This window comes from Vipera berus (assembly GCF_964194415.1).
Source record: "Vipera berus genome assembly, chromosome: 7".
NCBI lineage: Eukaryota > Metazoa > Chordata > Lepidosauria > Squamata > Viperidae > Vipera > Vipera berus.
This window is the reverse complement of record NC_138209.1, coordinates 40,738,744-40,763,080: the sequence shown is the minus strand read 5'-3', so window position 1 is coordinate 40,763,080 and position 24,337 is coordinate 40,738,744. Positions and strand designations below refer to the sequence as shown.

Sequence of the window (24,337 nt, the reverse complement as noted above, 5' to 3'; positions counted from 1 at the left end):
TCTGTAAATCATGGAGAATGACAGGATCCACAAGAGAGTAGAGGTTGCGTAAGCATGATCCCGTCCAAAGCCTCAGTTGCCTTCTTATTCCAAGCAGCAACCAAAGCTTCAGGTGAGCTGTGCAGCAGACCAGCAAGAACCCCAGGTCCCTCTGAAACCCCTCTGAGTCCATTAGTCACTAAGGGCAGGTCAGTCTAAGAGGTTCAGCTTCCCTGCAGTGGATAGTGGTGCTAGAGAATACTGGTACCATAGTAATCAGGGTATGATCGGATTTATTACAAAGAGGGCACTGACACTCCCCGACTTCCAGGTCACATTGCCATTCCTTCAACAGGAAGGTACAGTAGCAACAATCCAACTGATTCCTAGAGCCCAACTTAATGAATAAGGTTTTACATCTGGTAATTTCTGGAGGCCATATTACAAGGCCACTAGGCAGTTAGTAGCAGCAGCTGAAAGCCAGGGCTTTTGAGATCGGGGAGCTAGAATGCAAAACCAATATGAGACATTGTGCTCATACTCAAAAGAACAGCTTTCTTCCTGTCTCCTACCCTACCTTCTGATGCCCATTACTACCATAATATTTTTGAAAATAATTTTCAGAATTATTTGAATTTAATAGTAGATAAGACAGGAGGTTTTGAATGCTTATAATATGCCAAAAGGTAGATTTGGGAAAATTAAAACAAAAATAAGAAACAAAATGAAATAACATCCCCCTATTCAAGTAAAAATAATAAAAATAAAAGATGGTCAGGTTTAACTAGAATGCCTTGCAAACCAGCTTGATCCTCAGTATCTTCCTGAAGGCCATCGGGTATACTTTGTTGCCTTGAAAGTTGGCCTGTCTGTGCATCATTCTCCCAGAATCAATCCTGTGATCTACTTGAATTGCAATCAATAAGCAATAATCTTGACAAATCAAATAAGCAGTTAATCTGAACAGTGTGGGCCACAATAGCCCTTGCAATACAAAATCAAATAGATTTGATTTACAGGCTGATAACCGGGATTGTAGTTTAAAATATATGGAGTACAGGTTGGAATAAGCAAATTCTAGGAAGTTCATAATACGTTTGCAAAGAAGAATGTAGTGGACAAATGTCGAAAGGAAACCCTTCCTCTTCTTGATTCAAACTCTGTAATATCAGTCTGATATTGTTGCATTTACTTAGATAATATCTGGTATTAAAGGAATCAGTTTTTAAAGTTATTTCATGAAATATTTATTTATTTATTTATTTATTTATTTATTTATTTACTTACTTACTTACTTACTTACTTACTTACTTACTTACTTACTTAGTTATTATTGGGACTTATATGCCACCCTATCTCCCGAAGGACTCAGGGCAGCTAACAACAATAAAATACAATAATACAGAAGTTAAAAGAAAAATAAATTAATGGCCCCTGTAGAATAAATTAAAATTAAAATAAGTTAAAAATTAAAGTTAAAAATTAAAAACATAATTAAAATCCCTGTCAGTCCAGGTCAGCCTGATGGAAAAGGAGTGTTTTGAGGCCGCGGCGAAAGGACCGGAGATCTGGGGCCATCCGAAGCTCAGGGGGGAGCTGGTTCCATAGGGCTGGCGCTCCCACAGAGAAGGCCCTCCCCCTGGGGGTCGCCAGCCGACATTGTCTAGCCGATGGTACCCTGAGGAGGCCCTCTCTGTGTGAGCGCACTGGGCGATGGGAAGTCGTTCCCGGCAGCAGATGGTCCTGCAAGTATCCCGGGCCTAAGCCATGTAGGGATTTAAAGGTAAGTACCAGCACCTTAAATATTGAGGTGGGAGTGGGAATTGAGGCTAAGCTTAAAATCACATTGCACTTATGTGTTTATTTTTATCCCTAAGTTTGAATGTTGATGTTTCACTAAGGCAAGGCTGCAGGGGGGGTGGGGAGAGAACACAAAAAAGAAGAAAAAAACTGATAATTGTCCTTATTTTTGTCTCTCACCAAGCTTGTTTTCCTTTCTGACTATATTCTGCAAACTGTGTGATGAAGATCAACCATAAGGAGCAGATGTGGAAAGTGTTGGCTCATTTAGGCTATAACTTTGCAGAGGAAGAACTGAGGTCAGTATTGCCCTGGCCTCCAGATAGACAGATGTCTGCCATCTAGAAAAGTATTTCCTTTCACAGCAATCCAATTCATTTATGGTTTTTCCTGCTGTGCCAAAAAGCAAAGTTTTTGTAGAGCATGCAACTAAGTCTTGTTAGCAAGTGGAACAAGTTGGCAACTGTTTAAAAGTCAGAATAAAATTAGAAATTTGTTAAATTGGTTAAGAATTTAATGTGTCAGTTTTGTTGCACCCAGCCGATAACTTTTCTATTGTGGTCAGAGCAACAATGTTTAGAGCAATTGCCCTTGAGTGTTTTTTTTTTAAAAAAAACCTGAAATATGTTTCATTAAAGAAATGTTAGCTGCCAGTAATTTATGAGCATTTCACCGTAATGCAAAAAAAAAAAAGGCTTGATTATTCCAAAGACGAGAAGGTAAGATAGTATGGAGAATATACCAGGACATAGAAAATGGATCAGATCTACATATTCAAGGTTGTAAGATTCCCAATACTTTAATAATAGCCAATAATACTATTAAGATATCTCTGCCACAGCTGGTGTACACTATTTTTTCAGTCTTAGCATTACTTCTCTGTATATCTTCACTACAGTAATTAATAAAAACTTGCATATTGGAGTTATAGGTTTTAAGCTACTTTTCTAGGTTTTCTGTCTCTCTGAACCACTGAGCTCATTCTGAACTGGAATAATAATTCTTTCTGTGGCTTTTGAAAGCTAGTGTAAAAAAAAATGTAAAGTTCAAGTCTTGTTGAACAAAATTTAATTAGGTTTCTTTGGACTCATGAGAGCTTTGGTAGAAAATACATGGCTGAACTAATCTTGTTTTTATTTAAATGTGGCTCTGTTCCCAAAAAGATTCCTAGTAGCATTTCATAAGAGATTGTTTAATGATTAACATTTCTACTGTTATGTCTATAGGTAAAAGTTCTCTGTGCCTAATGGATATCCCTTTCCTTTTTGAATTAATGCAAGCCAGAGTACAGTAGGTAAAAAAACTAGGAAAGGCATGTAAAAGCATAGCTTCTAAAATTCTTTCCAATTCTTTGTTTTGGAGGAAAAGGTTGAAGAGTAAAGCAGAGTTCAGCAATCTGTTCACATACAAGGGGGAAATTTTCTGGATATTTTTCCCAGCACAGCACATCATGGATCCATCCCAATTAGCCCAAACTTGGTCCCATTCTCTTCTGTTTTCTGAGTGTTATCCTGCTAATGGACAGAAAAAATGCTTTCTAACGTTCTATTAAATTGGAAAGAATAAAACAGTAAGGTAAATAGATTGAGATTTTGAAGAAGAAATCTATTTTCAAGAATAGAGGTCACGCCTTCTCAAGCCCCTCTCTGTCCCTGGACTTGAGTCTTATCTTTCTTCTTTAATATCCACATGCAATTGCTGGGTGAGGTTATCTGACAGCATAGAGCAAGGGTGTCAAACTGGCAGCCCACGGGCCAGATGCGTCACGCGCAGGCCATGCCCGCCCTGTGTCTGCAAAGGCAAAAAACGTCATGATACATCACAATATGTCCTGTGACGTGATTGCGTTTGACACCCGTGGCGTAGAGTACATTAACAACAGTATGACGATGATACCTAGCTAGAAATATCCACCTCTAGCCACAAAGCTGATGCTGTTGTGATACTGACAGAGCGCCTGCATGTTTTAAGGGTCTGGATGGAGAAAAACAGTTTTCACTCAATTTTGGAAAGATGGAGTGGCTTTGGGTTTTTGGCCCTACAAGTCTGAATGATATAGTATATCATCTAGATGGGATAGCACTCCCCTTGATGAGCTAGTATGCATTTTGTTTTGTGGGGTGTGTGTGTGTCTTCCTAAACTCATGGCTTGAAGAGTAGGTGGGCAACTGTGGCTAGAGGGCTTTGCAGATTCATTTTGTGCACCAACTCCATCCATTCCTGGGCTCAGAGGTTCTGCTGACATGCTTCGGTCATTTCCTGTTTGGATTTTTGCAATATGTTCTATATATGAGGCTGCTTTGAAGACTACCCAGAAATTACAACTGGCCACATTACACTCCTGTTCTGTGAACTGCACTAGCTCACAGTTTCCTCCCAGGTGCAATTGGTTTAAGATGAGCGGCCACTTAAATGTTTTAACTAAATAAATAAAATATATCATTAAACAATACACTTCATTTCAACTTCACATTTATTTATTTTTACAAAACATGCTAAATAGCTATACACGTTACAATATTCTTTATACATAACATTTCATGTGTGAATTGGAACTGCAACTGATGAACAGGCAATACTTGGAGTTGAAAGAAAATGATGGAGATCAAAAACATTAAATGCAACTAGTTTTTGTTTTGTTACTATCACTCCTTATATTTTCAGATAACTGGTAAAGCCAGAGCAGGAAGAGCCCTAAGAACAAAATCTCCTGATCTCAATGAAGCATTTCTGTTGGATGGAATAAAGTGCTCTGATGTATAATTATGTGTCAGTTGGAGAATTAAGTTCAAGAGGTAATTAACTTCAAATGGAAAGGTAAAATGCTGTTCTTTTACCATCTAAGAAGTTAAGGATGTTCCTTTTTTAGTCTTTTTCTCTGCCCGTTATGCAGCTGCCAGCTATGCCCTCTTATACCTGATTCCGTAGGCAACATTTCTTCCCCCTCACCCTCCCAAGGTCATTCCCACATACCATTACAACATCTGATCTGTGCTGTTTCTATATGAGCTTGAGCCAACACATTGTTATCTTTAGCAGTAACATCATGTTCACTGTACCATTGAACACCTCTGATTGTTAAAGGATTATAGCATACTCAGGGGAAAAATGTAGGTGGCATATTGGAGAGTTCAGTCAACTATAATTAGCTTACATTTTAAAATGGGACTGGCATATCACAGGCAGAGAAGAAAAATATTTATTTTAGGTTTCTATAGCTTTTCAAATTTTTATAGTCTTACATAAAACATCAACTGTTCCAACTTCTATAACTTCTAGAACTTGTTCTAGAACTACTAAGATCTTGGTACAAATACATATAACTAGCCCAAATAAAGTTATATAGCATAAGGCAAGAAGCAATCTCTAAATTATACATGGCTTCATAAATTAATGTAGCAAGTTGGAATTATGTTTACAGACAGAATATTAAGAATTTGTATAATGACCATAGTAGGTAAGACAATGAATAGTGGTTTTGCCAAGCCTAAAAGGTCTTGAGCAAATCTTATGAAAGGTGAAGAAAACAATTATGCAACAGGTGATTGAATGAAGATTGGTAAAGCTGTTTTAGATGTGTAGCAACTTGTGCACTATTTATATACTAAATTATATACTTTCTTATCTCTAGGCAATGATTATATAGCTATTATAACATTATTGTAATAATATTCTATCAGGTATGAGCATATCTGGATTTATTTGTTTGTTTGTTTGTTTGTTTTATTTATTTAACTTATATGCCACCCTCCTCGCCTGGTGGTGATTCAATTCAGTTTATACAGACCTGTTAATCTGCTGATCTATTATTTTTGAAAACCAGTACTGCATAATATCTGGGCACTATTACATTTCTGGGAGTAACTATCTCCCTTTTTCCACTTGAAGTGAACTTGAACATATGTCTGCTTGTCCTGTTGAATAACAAAGCTACAAAAGTAAGCCACCTCATTGATGTTGAAGTTGTGGCATAGCTAGCCTTAAAAAGAAAGGATGCTGTGTCAAATGCTACTAACATCACAGTTGTCTCTATTAAAAGTGGGCTCTTACTTTTAGGTCTGAGAATACTTTTTCAGTACAGACAACACTGAATAATATCTAGCAAAGTTTTTGTCCAAAGCATTAACATTAGTTATTACTACAGGAGCATTCTACATCTGTCAACTAAGAATTTCAATTCATTAAGTTTTTGCTATACATTTAGTTGACCTAATTTTTACATGTCTTTCCCCTACTTACAACATAGAGAATAGCCTTCTCAAAGGTGATGGCAGGATGAGCTGCACATATATATGGTAAGTGTTCTATCAAATATTTCAATGACCTGTGGAAGACATGCATACTCTTTTGTGATGCATGGAGCAGAATCATTTCTGTTCTCTTCTTTTGCCAGGAAGATATGAGTGGCTGGATGTTTGCATCTATAAATAGCTACTTTATGTCAGCTAGATGCCAATCTTTTTGAAGAGGGTCAGTCCCCAGTTTGTCTTGGTACTAGGCATCATGCAAACCCTAGAAGACGCATAGGAACCTCCAAGGACTGGACAGGTCATCCCCATTCATAGCAAATTCCATAAACTCTGTTCAAAGCATCAAGATCAGTATTTTCCTGAACAATAAGGTAAGTGAGCATATTGTTTCCTGAAATAAATGACATTGATTGTCCTATGAGTGCAATGCTTCAGCTTGCAGAAACAAACAGGCAATTTACTGTAGAGAGGTACAGCAGCATTTCCAAGATGGTTCTGTATATAGTTTGTTGCTTATTAATAGAGGCTAATTCAGAGATTGATGCATTCACTGATTTTTAGGGATCCCGTAGTAGAAACTGCAAAAGACTTTATTTTTTAAAGGCTGAAAACAGGAAAAAAAATCTGAAGTTAGTTGAGGATATAGCAATGAGGCAACAAATACACTGACAATTTGGTAACCAAAAAAATCCGAACAACAACAAATTACCTATTTTTCAGCAAAGATGAACATCTACAGAAAAAACAAGAAGGCCAATCCTTACCCTGCCACATAATTAGCAAAGGAACAAATGAACCAAAACAAAGGAACCAATGATGCTGTAAGATGTACATGCAGTGTGGTAGAATATATTTTTTATAATTTCCCAAGAATTGAGATTAAAAAAATTGCCTTTGTAAACCTCAGGAGCAGTGATTTTAATTAAAACACAAGCTAAATATACTTGTTGGTATAGCATTTAACTATCCTCTTTTTTTCTAGTAAGAAAATTTTTGCTCATCACGACAATGCTCTCACATTCTGACATGATCAAAGAGAGAAAGCAGCAAGCATCAGCCATCATGAAGGAGATACAGCTAAATGGTACATAGTTAAATACCTACTACATGGCTAGTGTCACATCTAATCTTTCTTTTTAGTCTTACAGCAATACTTCTCCTATGGCTTTCCCTTTGTGTGTTGCCATAAATAATCTCATGCAGCTATTGCACTGCCTATGGTAACGAATCCTTTTGTAATGGCTTCTTTTCATTTGAAAGCTATTTTCAGATGTACAACTGTTGTGGAGGAATGAAGTAACTCAACAGCTGATGCATATTCTGCCTAGAATTGACTTTCGGAATATTTTTTGAGGAGAGGATAATGTTTGGACATTATATTATAGAATTCCTGGAAAATGTTTCCATCTTTGACTTAAAACTATCTTTAAGAGTGTAAACATGCAATTTTAAATTAAAAAGCCAGATATATGTAAAGTTATTTCAGTCTCTACCTTTCCCACTCAAGGGGGCTTGTATTCATATCCAACCATACAAGGCATACTTCTCATATAAATTCTTTTAAGAAATATTTTGCAACAGAATCTTGTCTTTGCCATTACTGGGATAGAATTCTGAAAGTCTATGGCTGATCAAGACTGGCCTTTTCTCCTAAAGCAAAGAACGACACAAACTTCAACACTATTTTTGAGGATTTATGTCCCTCAAAATAAATAGTTCAAATATTATTCTTCCTTCTGATGTTAAAAAACATAATTGAGGTCTAATTTTGGAACTTTTCCTAAAACATATGTGCACATGTTCAAGTAGAAATGAATATACCTGTCCATTCAAATTTCAAAAATTCCTTACCTTTCTTCAAGACTGCCCAGGTTACTGTTGGAATTTAATCTTTAAAAACAAAACAAAAAACTTCCATCTGCACCACAAGTGAAATTGAATCTTATAACGTAAAACTTTATAATTTATAAACTAAAAATAATTCATCAATATTATGTTAGTTAATGTAAAAAATTGAAATAATTCATCATCTGCAAGGTTAACATTTTATCCTAAGGCAACCAGCTTTTTCCCCAGCTCCCAATTTTTCTTTAATATCAGTAGGTTTTAAACAAATTTAGGGTCCATGCTAGATGTGATATAGAAGATCTGGAATAATATTTTTTGATTCAGTATAATAAGAAAAAATGATATTGGTAATATGATTTTCCATCTTCCCATATTCCATACCATTTTACATGACAGTATTTTAATCTAAGAATTCCATTTACACTTGTAAGGTTTAGACTGGTGCATGGATATATTATAAAAGTTTCCACTGCAGATATATTATATATTATAATATATATAATATAATATATAATATATATTATATATTATAATATATATAATACAATATATATTATATATTATATATTATAATTCAATTTTATAAACAAAACTTTTGTCCTGTTCATTTCACCTCACTAGCAGGTTTTTAAGTTGAAAAATTATACTTTATAACATTCACATTCCAATGTGGAATTTTAATAAATAATCCCACTGGTCAAATTCACCCTTCCAATTCTTTCATTACAGAACAGACAATAGAAGTAGTACAACTAGAAGGCAGACAAATCCACATATTTTCTACTAGTACTCTCTGGATGCAGAATTGTTTTTAAGCCCAGGAAAACAGTTTACCAGAGTAAAATCAAGATGTAGCCATTTTCCATATTTTGATTTGGGGGGGGGGGGAGACAAGAATGAAGGATTCTTTAATATCACTTTAAATCTGTATGCAAAATCTGGTTAAGTCTGAATGCATATTGTGCAAACTGAGGTTCATGTTTTTCTATTATAAATCCTAAACTTCCCTGAAGAGTTTGTATTGTGCAACAAAATACATTATATTGGACAATAGTAAATTTTTGCTTTAGAATATTAGACATAAGAGGATGCTTTTAAAAATTAATTCATTTCAATATTCATAAATACCCTTGCAGCAGTCAGTGGATATTCAAACAGTCCATTATCTTGCTGATGAAAAAGATATCTCTGGAAATACACAATTGTCCTATTAAGACAGTTTGGCCCCAAGAACCGGTAATGTACTTCTGAATGTAAAATTTCTATAGCTACTGATGGACCTTTCCTCCACGAAATTCACGCATCTCCTATACCTCAAATCCTACTGGTATGGATAAATGTAATTATGATTTCTGTGTATATTAATCAGTAATTTGATATAATTGCAGAGAATGAATTTCATGAATGTAACAAACAGCCTTGTTACCATTTTCCTCTCTCAGATCACAGACGCTGGCCTTGCCATAATTGCATTTTATACCTTTAACATGATATATTGTTGCAAAGACAATATCTTATTTTATTCATCAATCTAGAGGTAGTCCTTTGAATTGGCATTTATCTGAAAATGATCAGCCAGCTTTATTAGTGGGAAAAGATAATCTATCATTGAAATTGACTTATTATAATATTAATTAGGAGACTTAGGAGACTTCTCTTAGAAATTATGTTTTATTTTGTAGAATCCCTGCAAATGGATCTTGGGAAAAAGATTAGCATCCCTAGGGATATCATGCTGGAAGAACTGTCACTACTCAGTAATCGAGGAGCAAGGCTGTTCAAAAGGCGGCAAAAGAGATCTGACAAGTACACATACGAAAATCTTCATTTTTTATCTAGCAAACCAAGCAATGTGAGTACTTTATTTAGTTTTCAGTTGTAAGGCAGCTTAAGAGTCCTAGGAAAATTCATGAATCCCTAAACTCAGTAAAGCTGATTGTTTATGTACTTAATTTGTTAAAATACTATTGAATAACTGGTGAGTTTCCAGATTTACTAATTTGACTTAGTTCCAAATGTCAGAAAGTAGTTATGTCTTGGCTTATAGACATCAATTATTTTGAAAGGATTTCCTATAGTTTTATGACATTTAATTCAAAATAACAGTCAACAGCAAAAAAGAGTGTTCTATGTGTTTGGGAATGGGAGACAGAAGTGTCTCATGAAAACAATCCACCATCACCAAACTTGAGTACAGTTACTTGCCAAGTAAATATCTAGTTTAACCGTTTGATCCCACAGTGAATCCTTAGAAGTCTATAGATGAATCACAAAAATGCTAACACATCATTCTGTATACATTCATTATTTCAGGGAAGATAAGCATGGCTGATCTTTCTGCCTGAAGAAAAGAAACATTATCTTGCTGTTACAAAATATTATTCTTTGCATGCTTAGAAATTCAATCTCACTAAGCAGAAGCAAACATTGAAGCAAAAATGTGATGACTGAAACGGTGAATGAGAAACAGATGCAGATGATTTCATAATAAAATGTAGATAATCATATACCTCTGAGCTTCTTTATAAGCATATTCTGGGATTGAATTCTATATTTTGCTGGGATAATCCTTGAATCTAGCATTTACTTTTTTAATAGTAATTTTACTAAAAATTACAATTACAAAGATAAAAACTAATACGAACTAAAAGAATAAAAAGAAAAATAGAAAGCTCAGAAAACAAAAAAAAATAGAAAGAAAAAATAAGATAATATAAAATGATTTTCCCCTTCATCGCAAATATAATTTTAGTAACTTATCACCTTATTTTAAAATACAATAAAACATCTCTTCTTCTCATATTCAATCTTTTATCTATATGACAGGGACTACCTGTATATAAAATATTTTTATGTTGCATTAACTTTTTATGATCAAAATAAAATTAAATATCATTTTAAGTAAACTTTCTTATTTAAAAAATATGACACTGAGCTTTAATATTAAAATCCATATAAATAATTAATACCATTACTTCTAATAAAAACGTACTGATGGCCTATGAACCACAACTGATTCTTTCAATATTAATATGGAATTTCAGAAGCAGTAAAGTGTCAGGTGTAAAAGGTCCATTTAAAAAAAAAAGAAACACCTTCATTGAATAAATTAAGAAGCATTCACATACTTCAAACTCATTTGATCAAGGCACTATCATTAAGAGAGGAATAGTTTATTTCAAACTAATAAGACATATGATTGCAGCAATGATAATCTTAATAAAGTAAGGGTGGTGTGATTGCCACTGCTTTCTTTGTGTGTTTGTCTGTGTGTGTGTGTGTGTGTGTGTGTGTGTGTGCAATGGCATCACTGAAGAAGCAAGATTAAACCTTTCCCTGAAAGTTGAAAGACTTATGAGATTTATGATCATCATTTAGAAATGACCATCAAATTATTTAGGACCTTTGTACTTTCCCCATTTCCGTTACTTTTTAAAGCTCTGATGCCCATATCTTAGTAATTTCTTCTAGTCTAGGAATTCTAAAAAATGAGATAGCTGAACCGGTGTCAGCCTTTCCATGGAAGACTTGTTTTTAAATCTTTAGGTTTCAGTTTTCCCCCTTATCCATGGAAAACTGTACTTTAACACAGTCTGTATGTAACAATCTTTTCATTTTAATGTCATAGCTAAAATTAGCTTCTGACGTTTTAGAGAGCTCTAATTTATGTTAACAAAACAATGATTAAGGCTTGGGATGCATTGTTGGAACTAATGAGCTAGTAGAAAGAGTGGATAATGCCAGCCTGCCTTTAATCTTCACGCAGTAGCCAGAACTAAGGTTATTATTATGACTGCCAATTGAGACAATGTTGGGAAAATTCTTTATGGATACAATGTAGAATAAAATAAAATCAATAGAAATGTCCTGATTTTTAAAACCAAATGAATGTAAAGCTCCAACTGCATTGGAACTATAATTCTGTAAAGGGTATGGTAACAAATTTTTCAGTTTCCATAAGTGTTGGCACCTCCTTGCTTAGACTTCTGTATAACTTCTCATAAATGGGATATGTGAAATGTCAAAATGAATTTCCCAGTATCTTTTTCTTAGACCAGGGGTAGGTAACCTTGGCTCTTTTATGACTCATGGACTTCATTTCCCAGAATTCCTGAGCCAGCTGGCTCAGGAATTCTGGGAGTTGAAGTCCATGAGTCATAAAAGAGCCAAGGTTGCCTACCCCTATCCTAGACCCAAAGCAAACTCTGGGGAGTCATTTTGGATCAGGACATAACAATGTGAAAGGGACAGTGCATGTATATTTTTGCCTTTAATATTAATATATGTTAACTTCAAGAGAGCAATTTTGATCACGTCCATGGTGTACAGAAAACAGACCAACTCCCAATAACCTGGCTCCAAATTAAATCAGACCACTTATGATTGCTTTTAGCAGAATCCTTTGTATCCTTTGCATTATAATTAGTCTGGGCTTCAATTGGTGGAAGATTTAAACTCCCTTATGCATAAAAGAGCTAAAGAGCTTCTGATTAAATTAGCTTGAATGGTCTAGAATCCAATACCACACTGAAACCACTATGTGGTTTTCCCATTTCACCTACTAATGATTTTGTAGTTTCTCTATGAAGAAGATCCTAAAACAAAGACCATTGATTATGCCTTTATGACAGATATTTCATTCAGAAAATTCTTGATAAAATTAGAGAGAGAGAGAGAGAGAGAGAGAGAGAGAGAGAGAGAGAGAGAGAGAGAGAGAGAGAGATGGCTAGAAAGCAATTAAAAAGAGCAGCTACACTATCATTTTTCCAGTTAGGGAAAGCTGAATAGCCAAGACACATTCTGGCACCTCTCTTAAATGGCATTTGCAATTAATAGATGTGATTCTTATTCCTATTCAATTATAGCGCAATGAGATCATACAGTGTGTCCAGTTGGATGCTCATGGCATGGAACCTAGTCATCTAAATGCACCAATGACACCTCCTAATACACCTGATCCAAGGGGTCCACCCAATCCTGAAACTATTGCCCCAGGTAAGCTATTGCACAGCTTTTATATTAAACAATCCTTTAAAAAATCACAAAGAATTAATAAGTCTCTAGGAGAACTAATCTTAAATACCACTCCAGAAAGATGATGAAATGTCTATATTCACATCAAAACAATGCAGGTGAATCATAATAATTACTTTGAGAGGAATGGGACTTTCATATCCAACATTTAAGGATTATTCTACAGTTGAAATAAATAAAACATCCAGATTTTGTTTATAGGATAGTAACTAGCTTTCTCAGGGGTACAATTTCTAGTTTAGCGATGTATTAGATAGAATAGTGAACCTACAATGTAACTGTGACAGAAACATTCTAATTAGGACATTTTACAGGGAGGTATTGTAAATAAAACTTTTGAACTAGCATTTAAAAGAATTAATCAAAGTGCTAGAAACTGTGGAAAGAATTATAGTTCAGTGTGGAATACAGATCTTACATTTAACTTCTAGTGAATAAGATCAGATAACAAGTTCTAATTACTATTAGATTAGATAATTGTAGTTTATAAGTCAATAACAAGCAGGTTCATATTGATTGGTTATGTCAAAATAAATAAAGAATTTTGCAGATTATGTAAGTTTCTTGGTAATAGATAGGGAAGAGGCAACTAATGTTGTCATTAGTTTAGTAAATTAAACTTATAACCAGCCATGTATTGTGATTCATAAAACAGAACTGTAAAAATCCAGTATTATGAGAATAAATTTCCCACTGATTACAATGGCTGAAGCAAGTATGAAATTGATTCAAAGCTGGATAGAATGATACTAACCAAATATACAAGGTAATATATTTCCAAAAGTATACATCTAGGTAAAACAGATTATATTCCTCCCAAAAGATGACAGATATTAGATTAATAATAAATACATTAGAATATATTAACAACAAGAAAAAGAAGGCAATAATAGTATGGATGGAGATCCAGGTTGGATGCAGAAAAAGCCTTCGATAATTTAGAATGGACTTTTTGTTAGAGGCCCTCGATAAAATGAATCCAGAAGAACTGAATCTTTATTAGACATGGATTTGCAATTTGATAAAGAGATGGAACAAATTCAAAATTTCATGGTAAAGTAGATGTAAAATTTCAAAAACATAATTACACTGGAACAATGGGAAGAGCTATAGAAAACAATATATTAAATGGTCTGTAGGTGGTATTTACTATGGCATTTTATCATATGTGAGAATAATTTCAGAAAGCATAAATGAAAAGTATCACAACCTATAAAGATATATGCTGACCACAGTAAGAATAAAACTGGAACAATATTGGAAAAATAAAAATCTGCCAAAGATAGGGTGTTCAAAAGAGTTGAATATGTAGCCAACAGCACACCTAACAATACATATTTATAAGAGAAATGTAACCAAATTTAAGGACTTTAATATATTTAAATATAAATATACATTGTAATTATACAATGCATAAATAAATAAATAAATATTTGGAATACACCTTCTAGAAAAAGAGTCAAGAGTCTAATTAAAAATAACAGATGAAGTGACAATGAGAGATTATAAGCAACATTTTCCAATGTTTAATATTAAATATTAAAAGCATAATGTAAATACTTAAATAGTGATTAGTAGGTGGGAGGTAATAACAGAAGGTAATTGAAGAATATGCCATCAAGGTTTCCTTTACGATATTTTAAATCTATTTTATTCTTAAATCTTTTGTAATTTTTAAGTTTGTTTGTTTTTATCCTGACTTTTTTTATAAATGACTCAAGGCAGCAAACATCCATAATACACCTTTTTCCTTTTATTTTCACCACAACAATCCTGAGAGGTGGGTTGGGCTGAGAGTGTGTGATTGGCCAATGTCACCCAGCAGGCTTTCATGCCTAAGGCAGGACTAGAACTCTAGGCCAACATCTAAAAGCAATAAATGGACATGCAGAACTTCAATTCCTGGAGTAGTGGGTGCTCCATCACTGAAGGTTTTAAGAAGAAACTGGACAGCCATTTATCTGAAATGATATAGGTCAGGATCTCCTGCTTGACAGTAGTTGGACTAGAACAGGGGTGTCAAACTCAATTTCATTGAGGGCCGCATCAGCATTGCGGTTGCTGTCAGGGGGCTGGATGGGTGTGGCCAGGGTGGGCACGGCCTACTGGGTGGGCGTGGCTGGAGTGTGTGTGGCCTACTGGGTGGGCATGGCCAGCTATACATCATTCATGTCAAGGGTGCCTTTGGGGGCCTGGGCAGGAGTGGGGCAGATCTGAAGGTCTCTGGCAGAAGGAGATGGGACCGGGACAAGTGCCAAGGCATAGTCCACTGGAGGAGCCTCACTGTTCCTCTCAGGCCATGCAGGGGGGGGGGGTGCTGGACAATGGCACAGAGGTCAAATGCCCAGCCCAGTCCTCAAACTCCCACGGCACTAAGCCCAGCCCCACTTCCCCAAGGGAGTGTCCAGCTGCACTTATTCCTCAAGGTTGCTGCTGCTGTGCTTGCTCTCCTTAGCCAGGTTGCTCATGATGGGTACGAGGGCAAAATCAAGAGGGAGTCCCACTCCCTCTCCATGTGAGGAGACCTGGCTTTGTATCCAAAGGTTCCTTAGCAATAGGATGGGAGACACCCCAGGATAGGCTAGGAGGAGGGGGCAAGGGGATGGTGAAAGGGCAACAGGGAAGGACTAAGGCAGGACTTCCCTCAGACCCTCCCCTTCCTTCCTTCCTTCCTTCCTTCCTTCCTTCCTTCCTTCCTTCCTTCCTTCCTTCCTTCCTTCCTTCCTTCCTTCCTTCCTTCCTTTCCTTCCTTCCTAAGAGTAGTGGGAAAATATCTGAGATGAGGGAGGGGGAAAAACAGGCAAGAAATGCAGCTGGTGAAGTGTCATCCTTCGTGAGGAATGAAGAAAATGCACCATCGCCTGGAAGTGGCCAGCACATGGCCCTCGCCTACTTCACATATCTGACTTGGTGGGCTCTGGGGGAGGAGATGCGATGAGCAGCATGAGAGTCAATGCTCCTGCGCAATGCTGCCTAGCCCTCAGCTTTCTGGGTTTTGGCAGGCAGCAGGGTGCTCTCCTCACAGTGCTGAAAGGCAGAGCCAGGTGGCATGAATCTGAAGAGAAGCACAATGCTGCCCAGCCCCTAGCCTGCCCAAAGTAGGTAGGGCCATGTGCTGGCCACTTCCAGGCAATGGTGCATTTCTTCATTCTTCACAAAGGGTGATACCTCCCCAGCATGTGCCCAGTGGGTGGGGCTGACACGGCAGGGGCTGGTCCCTCGCTGTTTCCAGACGGCCTTGTGGAGCTAAGACTGAATGTGTTTCAGCATAGAAGGCCACCATGAAATTGTACATTGGCTCCCAGCTGGCCTGGGCCAGGGCCAAGGCAGCAGGGGCCGTTCCCTCACTGTTTCCAGGATAGGTTCGCAGGCCACATGAAACCACTTCACGGCTGGATCCGGCCCCTGGGCCTTGTGTTTGACATGTCTGGACTAGAATATCTCCTTAAAGGTCCCTTCCAACTCTCTTATTCTATTTTCTCTAATATAATAGAAGAGTACAGATAGTCCACAACTTACAGCCACAGTGGACCCCAGAATTTCAGTTGTAAGTCACTGCAGTTATAAGTGAATGCTCATTTGTTAACTAATTTGTTAATTCACACTTATATGCATTCATCTTCTATGAAGTCTTCACAGTAGCAATGGTTATTCTGTGCGGGTGGGAGAGGAGGACACAATAAAACTTTAAATAAAAATATTATGTATACTTTAAAAATATAACGGTAATAGTTCCAAAAGAACAATGTGATTTGAGGAAAGAGTTCTGACTCCTTCCTTGTATATTTACCGTGGATTGTCTGGAAGATTTTAATTTAGTTGGATGTTTATTTTAAGCCTGTTTGGATGAGAATTTAGTATGATGACACTTCATGAACTTGTCTTGATAAATGCCAGACATTATTTGTTCTAATTTAAAAATAAGATTTTTTTAGGGTTAAGAGAAGTCACAGAGCCTTCTTTGTGAATAAGGAAGCTGTATAAATCTATCATTTTGTTGTTCTTATTGCTGTTACTGATAGGATCTAATATTTTCTAGATGGACACCACCAATTACATTATGTTTAGCTAGAATATGCAGGGTTTGAATAAATAAAAAGATCTAAAGGAAAGTTTAGATGAGAGTTACTGAGGATAATTTAGTTTTCTGGATTAAAAACTTCTTCCAGTAAGAAAACTTGTTTTATTTATTTGGAGAAATCAAGACACAAAAAAACCTTTTTCTTACCATTTGGAAAATTAGAGCTGTCTAATTTGTAAGAAATAAATTATAAAATGATCTTAGTGTTGTTTTTTTATGAGTGCCACATAATAGATTTGACTCAAAGGAGATTTATTTAATTGAAGCTGGAACAGTCATTACAATTTCCTGAAAGTGTACACTATTGAACGCAGCATGACTTACTGCTGAATAAATATTGATAGTGTGTGTACATGCACACAATCATGGGACCAACCATATTGTCAGGCCAGTTGCAATTTATTGTTGTTCTTAAGTGATAATATTTCCATTAAATAGCCAGGAGTGACTCTTGACTCAAAAAAATGAGCTACACCATTTACAGAAGATGAATCAATCCAGTCAGCTGCTTCACTCCATTTGGCCCTCCTATCTAACATTGAGGCACATTGTTGATTAATAGTATTGCTTCACCGAAGCAAAGTGCCCCCATATATCTGTACAGCCCTAGTTTTTACTACAGTACACCAAGTTTGTCTTCTCTTCCCATGGTTTTACTTTTCACACATATTTTCTTAAAATAAGCTAATAAGATCTTCTTGATCTCAACCGATTCAAATGTATTGTCTTCTATTAAATTTGTTTGTCACTTTATTATTTTTAAAATCCTTTTATTTCTTAACTACTTAAAAACCATGTTGGGAAGGGGAGGTTAGGTGACAGTGATGTTGCAAAGGCAGCTATTAGTGTATGTCTGGCTTCTGCTGGAAATTAGCCAAGCTGGTTTCTCCTGACCTGGATCCTTCAGGCCAGGTTGCTCATTTGACTGACATAATTCCTTGACTACTCAAATTATGTTATTGTTCTGAACCAGCCCTCTTCTCGCACCCCTAATCAAAAGAAGAGTCTGGAAAGCGTCCAAGGCTAAAAGGCTTCTGCCAAGATTTAATTACGCAGTTAACAAAAACACAAGAGCTTGTCTTCTCAAGCGGAAAAGGTTGCTTTCAGCAACCAGCCCCTCCCCAAACACTTCTTTTATAGAGAGCTCAGGGCGTGGTCTCCCTGTGCCTCCTCCCGAGGAGTCCCATAGTCTTTCTTTGTTTGTCCCTGCTCGTCTGCCTCCTGCGTCGGGCGTCCTTGAACAGGGCCAGCTGTGGGTCATCATCCTCCGCACTCTCGGGCTCACACAGCTGAGAAGAGGTCCCCGGCTGAGGACTCTGCAAAGCCTCTAAATCATCATCAGCCGGTTCGTTTCCCTCCTCCCCCACATCTGAGTCCTCCGATACATCGGACCCGGCTGTCGGACCCACAGGCTGGCCCTGAGTCACAACACTATCCCGCACCGCAGGGCCCTTCCCCCGGGTCTGCCGATCCGGATGCGGTCGGGATGGGAACTGTTCGTGAAAAGCAGTCACCAACGCAGGGGCATGAACGGCGGTCGCGTCTTCCCATGTGAAGTCCTCCGGCCCGTACCCTTTCCACTCGATCAGGTACTGGAAGCGACCTTTCAGCCAGCGGGAATCCCTGATGCTGGCGACCTCGTACTCGGGGGTGCTGCCTCCATCACGAGTTCCTGATGGAGGAGGTTCCGCTTGGCGAAGTGGACAGGCCGGTTGTTCGGGGACCAACAAGGACCGATGGAAGACGGGGTGCACGCGCAGGGAACGTGGCAGAGTTAAACGATAGGCGACCGGGTTGATGACGGCCTCGACTGGGAACGGTCCAAGGTAACGGTGGTCCAGCTTCCTCGCCGGCCGAGTGGATGGTAGGTTCCTGGTGGACAGCCAGACCCGATCCCCCACCGATAGTGGAGGCGTATCCCTTCTCGACCGATCGGCGAACCTCTTGTAGTCGGCCTTGGCCTTCTCCAGCTGCCGTCGCACCAACCGATGGATCGCCTGTAACTCCGCCATGAATTCGTTCGCTGCCGGCTCCGGTGAGTCCACGGGAGAAAGGGGGAAAAACCGAGGGTGATAACCCACGTTGGCCAAGAACGGTGTCATCTGCGTGGAGGTGTGCTGCGAGTTGTTAAAGGCAAACTCGGCTATGGCCAAATAGTCCACCCAATTGTCCTGCTGCAGGTTAACATAGCAGCGCAGATACTGCTCTAAGATGCCGATGACCTTCTCGGTACCCCCGTCGGTCTGAGGATGATGCGCGGACGAGAGGCAAACCTTAATGTCCAACGCCCGCATCAACTCCTGCCAGAAGCGGGCTGTAAACTGGGCCCCCCTATCAGAGACGACCCTATCGGGAAGGCCGTGCAGCCGGAACACCTGTTGGATGAACATGCGACTAGTGGCGCGAGCTGACGGTAAGCCGCGACAGGGGATGAAGTGCGCCATCTTGGTCAGCATGTCCACCACCACAAACACTGTCGTGAAGCCGGAGGATGGGGGTAGATCCGTCAGAAAGTCCATGGACACAGCCCCCCAGGGTCTCTTGGGCGTTGGCAAAGGCTGCAGTAAACCAGGCGGGGCCCCTGTCGCTGACTTGGCCTGCCTGCATGGGACGCAGGAGGTGACATAAGACTGGACATCGTGTCGGACTCGGGGCCACCAGAATGTACGGGAGACCAGGTTCAGAGTCTTGAACAGGCCAAAATGCCCCGCAGCCGGGTTATCATGACATTGGCTGAGGACGAGTCCCCTGAGTGGCCCTCCTGGAACATAGAGCCGGTCACGATAATACAGGAGTCCATCCGTGACCGACCAAGGCGAATCTGGCCCCACCTCTTCCTTCCGCTGAGCCACCCACGCCTCCTGCTGCTGCGCCTCCCGGATCCGAGCCCGTATATCCACCGGCTCCCGCACCGCAGCAAAAGACTCGACGGGGATCACGGTCCTGGGCGGAAGCTTGTCTTCCACTCGGGTGTACTCGGGCTTCCTGGACAGAGCATCCGCTCTCTGGTTGTGCCCGCTTGGTATGTACCGCACCCGGAAGTCAAACCTCGCAAAGAAGAGGGACCACCGGATCTGGCGTTGGTTCAAATTCCGAGCGGTCTGCAGGCTTTCCAGATTCTTGTGGTCCGTCCGGACCTCGATCTGATGCCGCGCCCCCTCCAGATGATGCCTCCAAGCCTCGAACGCTGCCTTGATGGCCAGCAGCTCCTTCTCCCAGATGGTATAGTTGCGCTCCGAGGGGTTCAATTTCCGAGAGTGATACGCGCAAGGGAAAAGGGTACCGTTGGGCGTCGCTGCCTGGAGTAACACGGCCCCAATGGCAATGTCGGAGGCGTCCGCCTCCACGACAAACGGCCGTTGCGGGTCAGGATGCTTCAAGATGGGCTCCTTCATGAAGGCGTCCTTCAAAGCTTGGAACGCCTGTTGTTCGGGGGCGTTCCACTGGAACCGAGTCTTCTTCTGCAGGAGCCGGGTGAGGGGGGCTGTCAAGGCAGCAAAGCCAGGGATGAATGTCCGATAGTAGTTGGCAAATCCAAGAAGTCGCTGAACATCCTTCACGCGACGCGGGGGTTGCCAACTCTGCAACGACTCAACTTTACTCGGTTCCATGGCGATGCCCTCAGGAGAAATGCGGTGGCCCAAGAAATCAATGGTCACCTGGTAGAACTGGCACTTCTCCAACTTGGCAAACAGCCGATGTTTCCGGAGGCGCTGCAGGACCTGACGGAGATGCTGATGATGCGCTTCACGCGACGGGGAGTAAATCAGGATGTCGTCCAGGTAAATCACAACAAACTGGTCCAACAGATCCCGAAAGATGTCGTTCATAAAATGCTGAAACACAGCGGGGGCGTTGGTCAGGCCAAACGGCATCACCGTGTACTCGAAATGTCCATAGCGAGTACCAAACGCCGTCTTCCACTCATCACCCGGCCGAACCCTGACGAGGTTGTAAGCTCCACGCAGGTCCAGTTTCGTGAAGATCTTAGCCTCCCGGAGTCGGTCCAAGAGCTCGGGGATGAGGGGCAGCGGGTAGCGGTTACGCACCGTGATGGTGTTGAGTTTCCGGTAGTCACAGCAAAGCCGTAACTCGCCCGACTTCTTTTTGACGAAGAGCACGGGCGCAGACACTGGCGAGGACGAGGGCCGGATGAATCCACGAGCCAAGTTCTTTGTCAGGAAGTCCCGCAATGCAGCCAACTCGGGCTCCGACATGGAGTACAAACGCCCCACTGGGAGAGGCGCATCAGGGACTAGGTCAATGGAGCAGTCGTAGGGCCTGTGCGGGGGTAATTGGTCCGCCTCTGACTCACTGAACACGTCAGCAAAGTCGGACAGTTCAGGAGGCAAGGAAACCCCTGGGGAACCCTCCACCTGGCCGGCACAGATATGGCGGGTGTGGTCCACGCACTGCAAACTTGGGAAGGTGACCAAGTTCTGAGACCAATAGATTTGTGGATCATGCGCCCGGAGCCACGCCAGTCCCAAGACCACGGGGAAGTGCAGTTCCGAAGTGACGTAGAACTGAATGGCCTCCACATGGGTACTGATGGCCATACACACGGGTTGCGTGGCGGCCGTGATAGGCCCGGACAGGAGCACTCGACCATCGATGGTCTCCACAAGCATGGGCGGATCCACCGGACACTGGGGAACAGCCCATTTGGCCACAAAGGCCGAATCCATAAAGTTAGTGGTAGCCCCAGAGTCAATTAAGGCATGGACCGGAATCCCCTCTGGCTTGCCAGGAAGGATCAGTCGTGCCTCCAAAATCAAATGCCGTGGAGGTTCACAGGCACCGTCGGAACGGCGTCGCTCGGCGTGATCGTTGTGGGTCGCCCGATCTTTCACACCGTCTAGATCGGGCTCGGGCCGTTTCCCGATAGCAAAGCAGGGGACTTTCTCGGGGCAGGCTTGGTCACTGACGCCCGCTGACGCTTCTTCGGGCAAGAAGCAGCCAAATGTCCAGGGTCCCCACAGTAAAAACACAACCCCTCCGATCGTCGTCTGTCCATTTCCGTCACCGATAGACGGGACCTGGCGGCACCCAGCTCCATTGGCTCCTCCCTCTGGACTGGGGGCTCACGCACAACAGGGGCGGCAGGGGTCTGTGGGGTGGCACGGCGACTCTTACGCTGCTGCAGCCGGGCATCGATCCGCAGACAAAGATGGATCAGCCCATTCAGGTCTGAGGGAATGTCCACGCGGGCCAGCTCATCCAACATCTCCTCTGACAAGCCATCCTGAAAGGCATCCACGAGCGCAGCCTCATTCCAGGCGGAATCCTGGCTAAGCAGCCGGAAATCGCTGATATAGGCCTGTAGGGGGCGCAGACCCTGCCTCAAAGCTTTCAGACGTCGGGTGGCGGTCTGCGCCTTAATCGGGTCCTCGTACATGAGGCGCATATGGTCACAAAACCCCCCAAAGTTATCCAACAAAGGGCTAGGCTGTGCCAACAGAGGCGTGCCCCAACGAGCTGCATCTCCCGACAGAAGGCTCAACACGAATCCCACCTTATCTCGGTCAGTGGGGAAATCAGCTGCTCTCACGCTGATATAAAGCTGGCATTGTCCCAGGAAGGCAGGAAACAGTTCTGGTTTACCAGCAAATTTATCCGGCATAGCTATCTGACATTTCCTCCTGGGTGGGGGGGCAGCATGTACCTGAGCCTGCAGTTGTGCCACCTGAGTGGCCAGCAAGGTGAGTTGCTGGTTGAGCTGGGCATTCTCGGCAAGAAGCTGCTCCATCGTAGTATTAAGGGGTGGGTGGCTGAAAGCAAACTGTTCTGAACCAGCCCTCTTCTCGCACCCCTAATCAAAAGAAGAGTCTGGAAAGCGTCCAAGGCTAAAAGGCTTCTGCCAAGATTTAATTACGCAGTTAACAAAAACACAAGAGCTTGTCTTCTCAAGCGGAAAAGGTTGCTTTCAGCAACCAGCCCCTCCCCAAACACTTCTTTTATAGAGAGCTCAGGGCGTGGTCTCCCTGTGCCTCCTCCCGAGGAGTCCCATAGTCTTTCTTTGTTTGTCCCTGCTCGTCTGCCTCCTGCGTCGGGCGTCCTTGAACAGGGCCAGCTGTGGGTCATCATCCTCCGCACTCTCGGGCTCACACAGCTGAGAAGAGGTCCCCGGCTGAGGACTCTGCAAAGCCTCTAAATCATCATCAGCCGGTTCGTTTCCCTCCTCCCCCACATCTGAGTCCTCCGATACATCGGACCCGGCTGTCGGACCCACAGGCTGGCCCTGAGTCACAACAGTTATATCCATCTATACGTCTATTACTTAAGATGTTTAAATTGTTTTATATAATTATAGGGAGGGCACAGCTAAATCTTGGGGGAGGGAAGAATTCGTGTTTTGACTCTATCATCTTAACTTTTATCTTTTTCTACCCATCCTTTCCATATATGATTTTTCTTCATAATACCTGATACATGATACATGAAAATGTAAAACCAAATTGCTATTCCCAGAGCAAACCCACTGATTTTCAACAGGAATACTTCAGAGGTACAGGACACAGAATATGACCTCTGTTAGTCATATGATTACAGCCTAACTGGTTGGGTTGGCAATATATAAGCCATGATTTGTAATGTATTGTATCCCTTTAAATGTGTAATGATTGGCCAACGCTGTGTTCTTTCAACGGCCATAAGAGGGAGCTAGAGACATAGCTTCTCTGTGTGTGTGTGTGTGTGTGTGTGTTAGTTACTCTGTTACATTGCTTGCTGATTATTGTTGATTGTGGTTTTGCTACTGTTTGCTAAACCCGAAGAACTGTCTTTTTGACTTTTGAACTGGTAAGACGACTTTGTATTGGATAACTCTTGAACTGTTGATATCTTCTCTGTAGCCGTGTATGACCTGGACTGTTTATTCTTGACGTGCTACTCCTAAAAGTAAAGTTTTTCCCTTTTTACACGCCTCAGTGTATCAGTGTGGTTGCTGTGCAAAACCTGGCTACTCTCAGTACCACTTCTTCTGTGCATTCACCTTGTTTGCTCAGGAGATATTCTACACAAACTCTGTCAACCTCTGAGCCATTGGAGATGTAGTAACAATGAATTGTCCAAATGTATTGGGAAACTACTATTATCAAATTCAAATGTGTTGGTATCCTCCTTTTCCTAAAGGTTACTCTGGACCTTTGAAGATAATTCCTCCTGAGAAGTTCAACACTACATCTGTACCAAAATACTATCAATCACCTTGGATTGAGGCCATCAGTAATGACCCTGAGCTGCTGGAAGCTTTGTGTCCTAAATTCTTTAAGCCAGAAGCAATACCAGAACTACCCAGCTTTAAGAGCTTTAACAGGTAATTTTGAACAGCATGAAGAAAATG

General features: G+C 40.9%; 1 protein-coding gene across 1 annotated transcript in view; it reads left to right on the top strand.

The window, feature by feature from the left end:
• Positions 1–4,246: 4,246 nt before the first annotated feature.
• Positions 4,247–24,337, top strand: part of MYOZ2 (myozenin 2) — a 32,501-nt gene continuing 12,410 nt past the window's right edge. The window contains exons 1-4 of the mRNA XM_081332076.1: positions 4,247–7,113; positions 9,560–9,729; positions 12,743–12,872; positions 24,127–24,310. Of these exons, the coding sequence (XP_081188202.1) occupies positions 7,038–7,113; positions 9,560–9,729; positions 12,743–12,872; positions 24,127–24,310 (560 nt within the window). The 5' untranslated portion in view covers positions 4,247–7,037. The remainder of the gene's footprint in view (positions 7,114–9,559; positions 9,730–12,742; positions 12,873–24,126; positions 24,311–24,337) is intronic.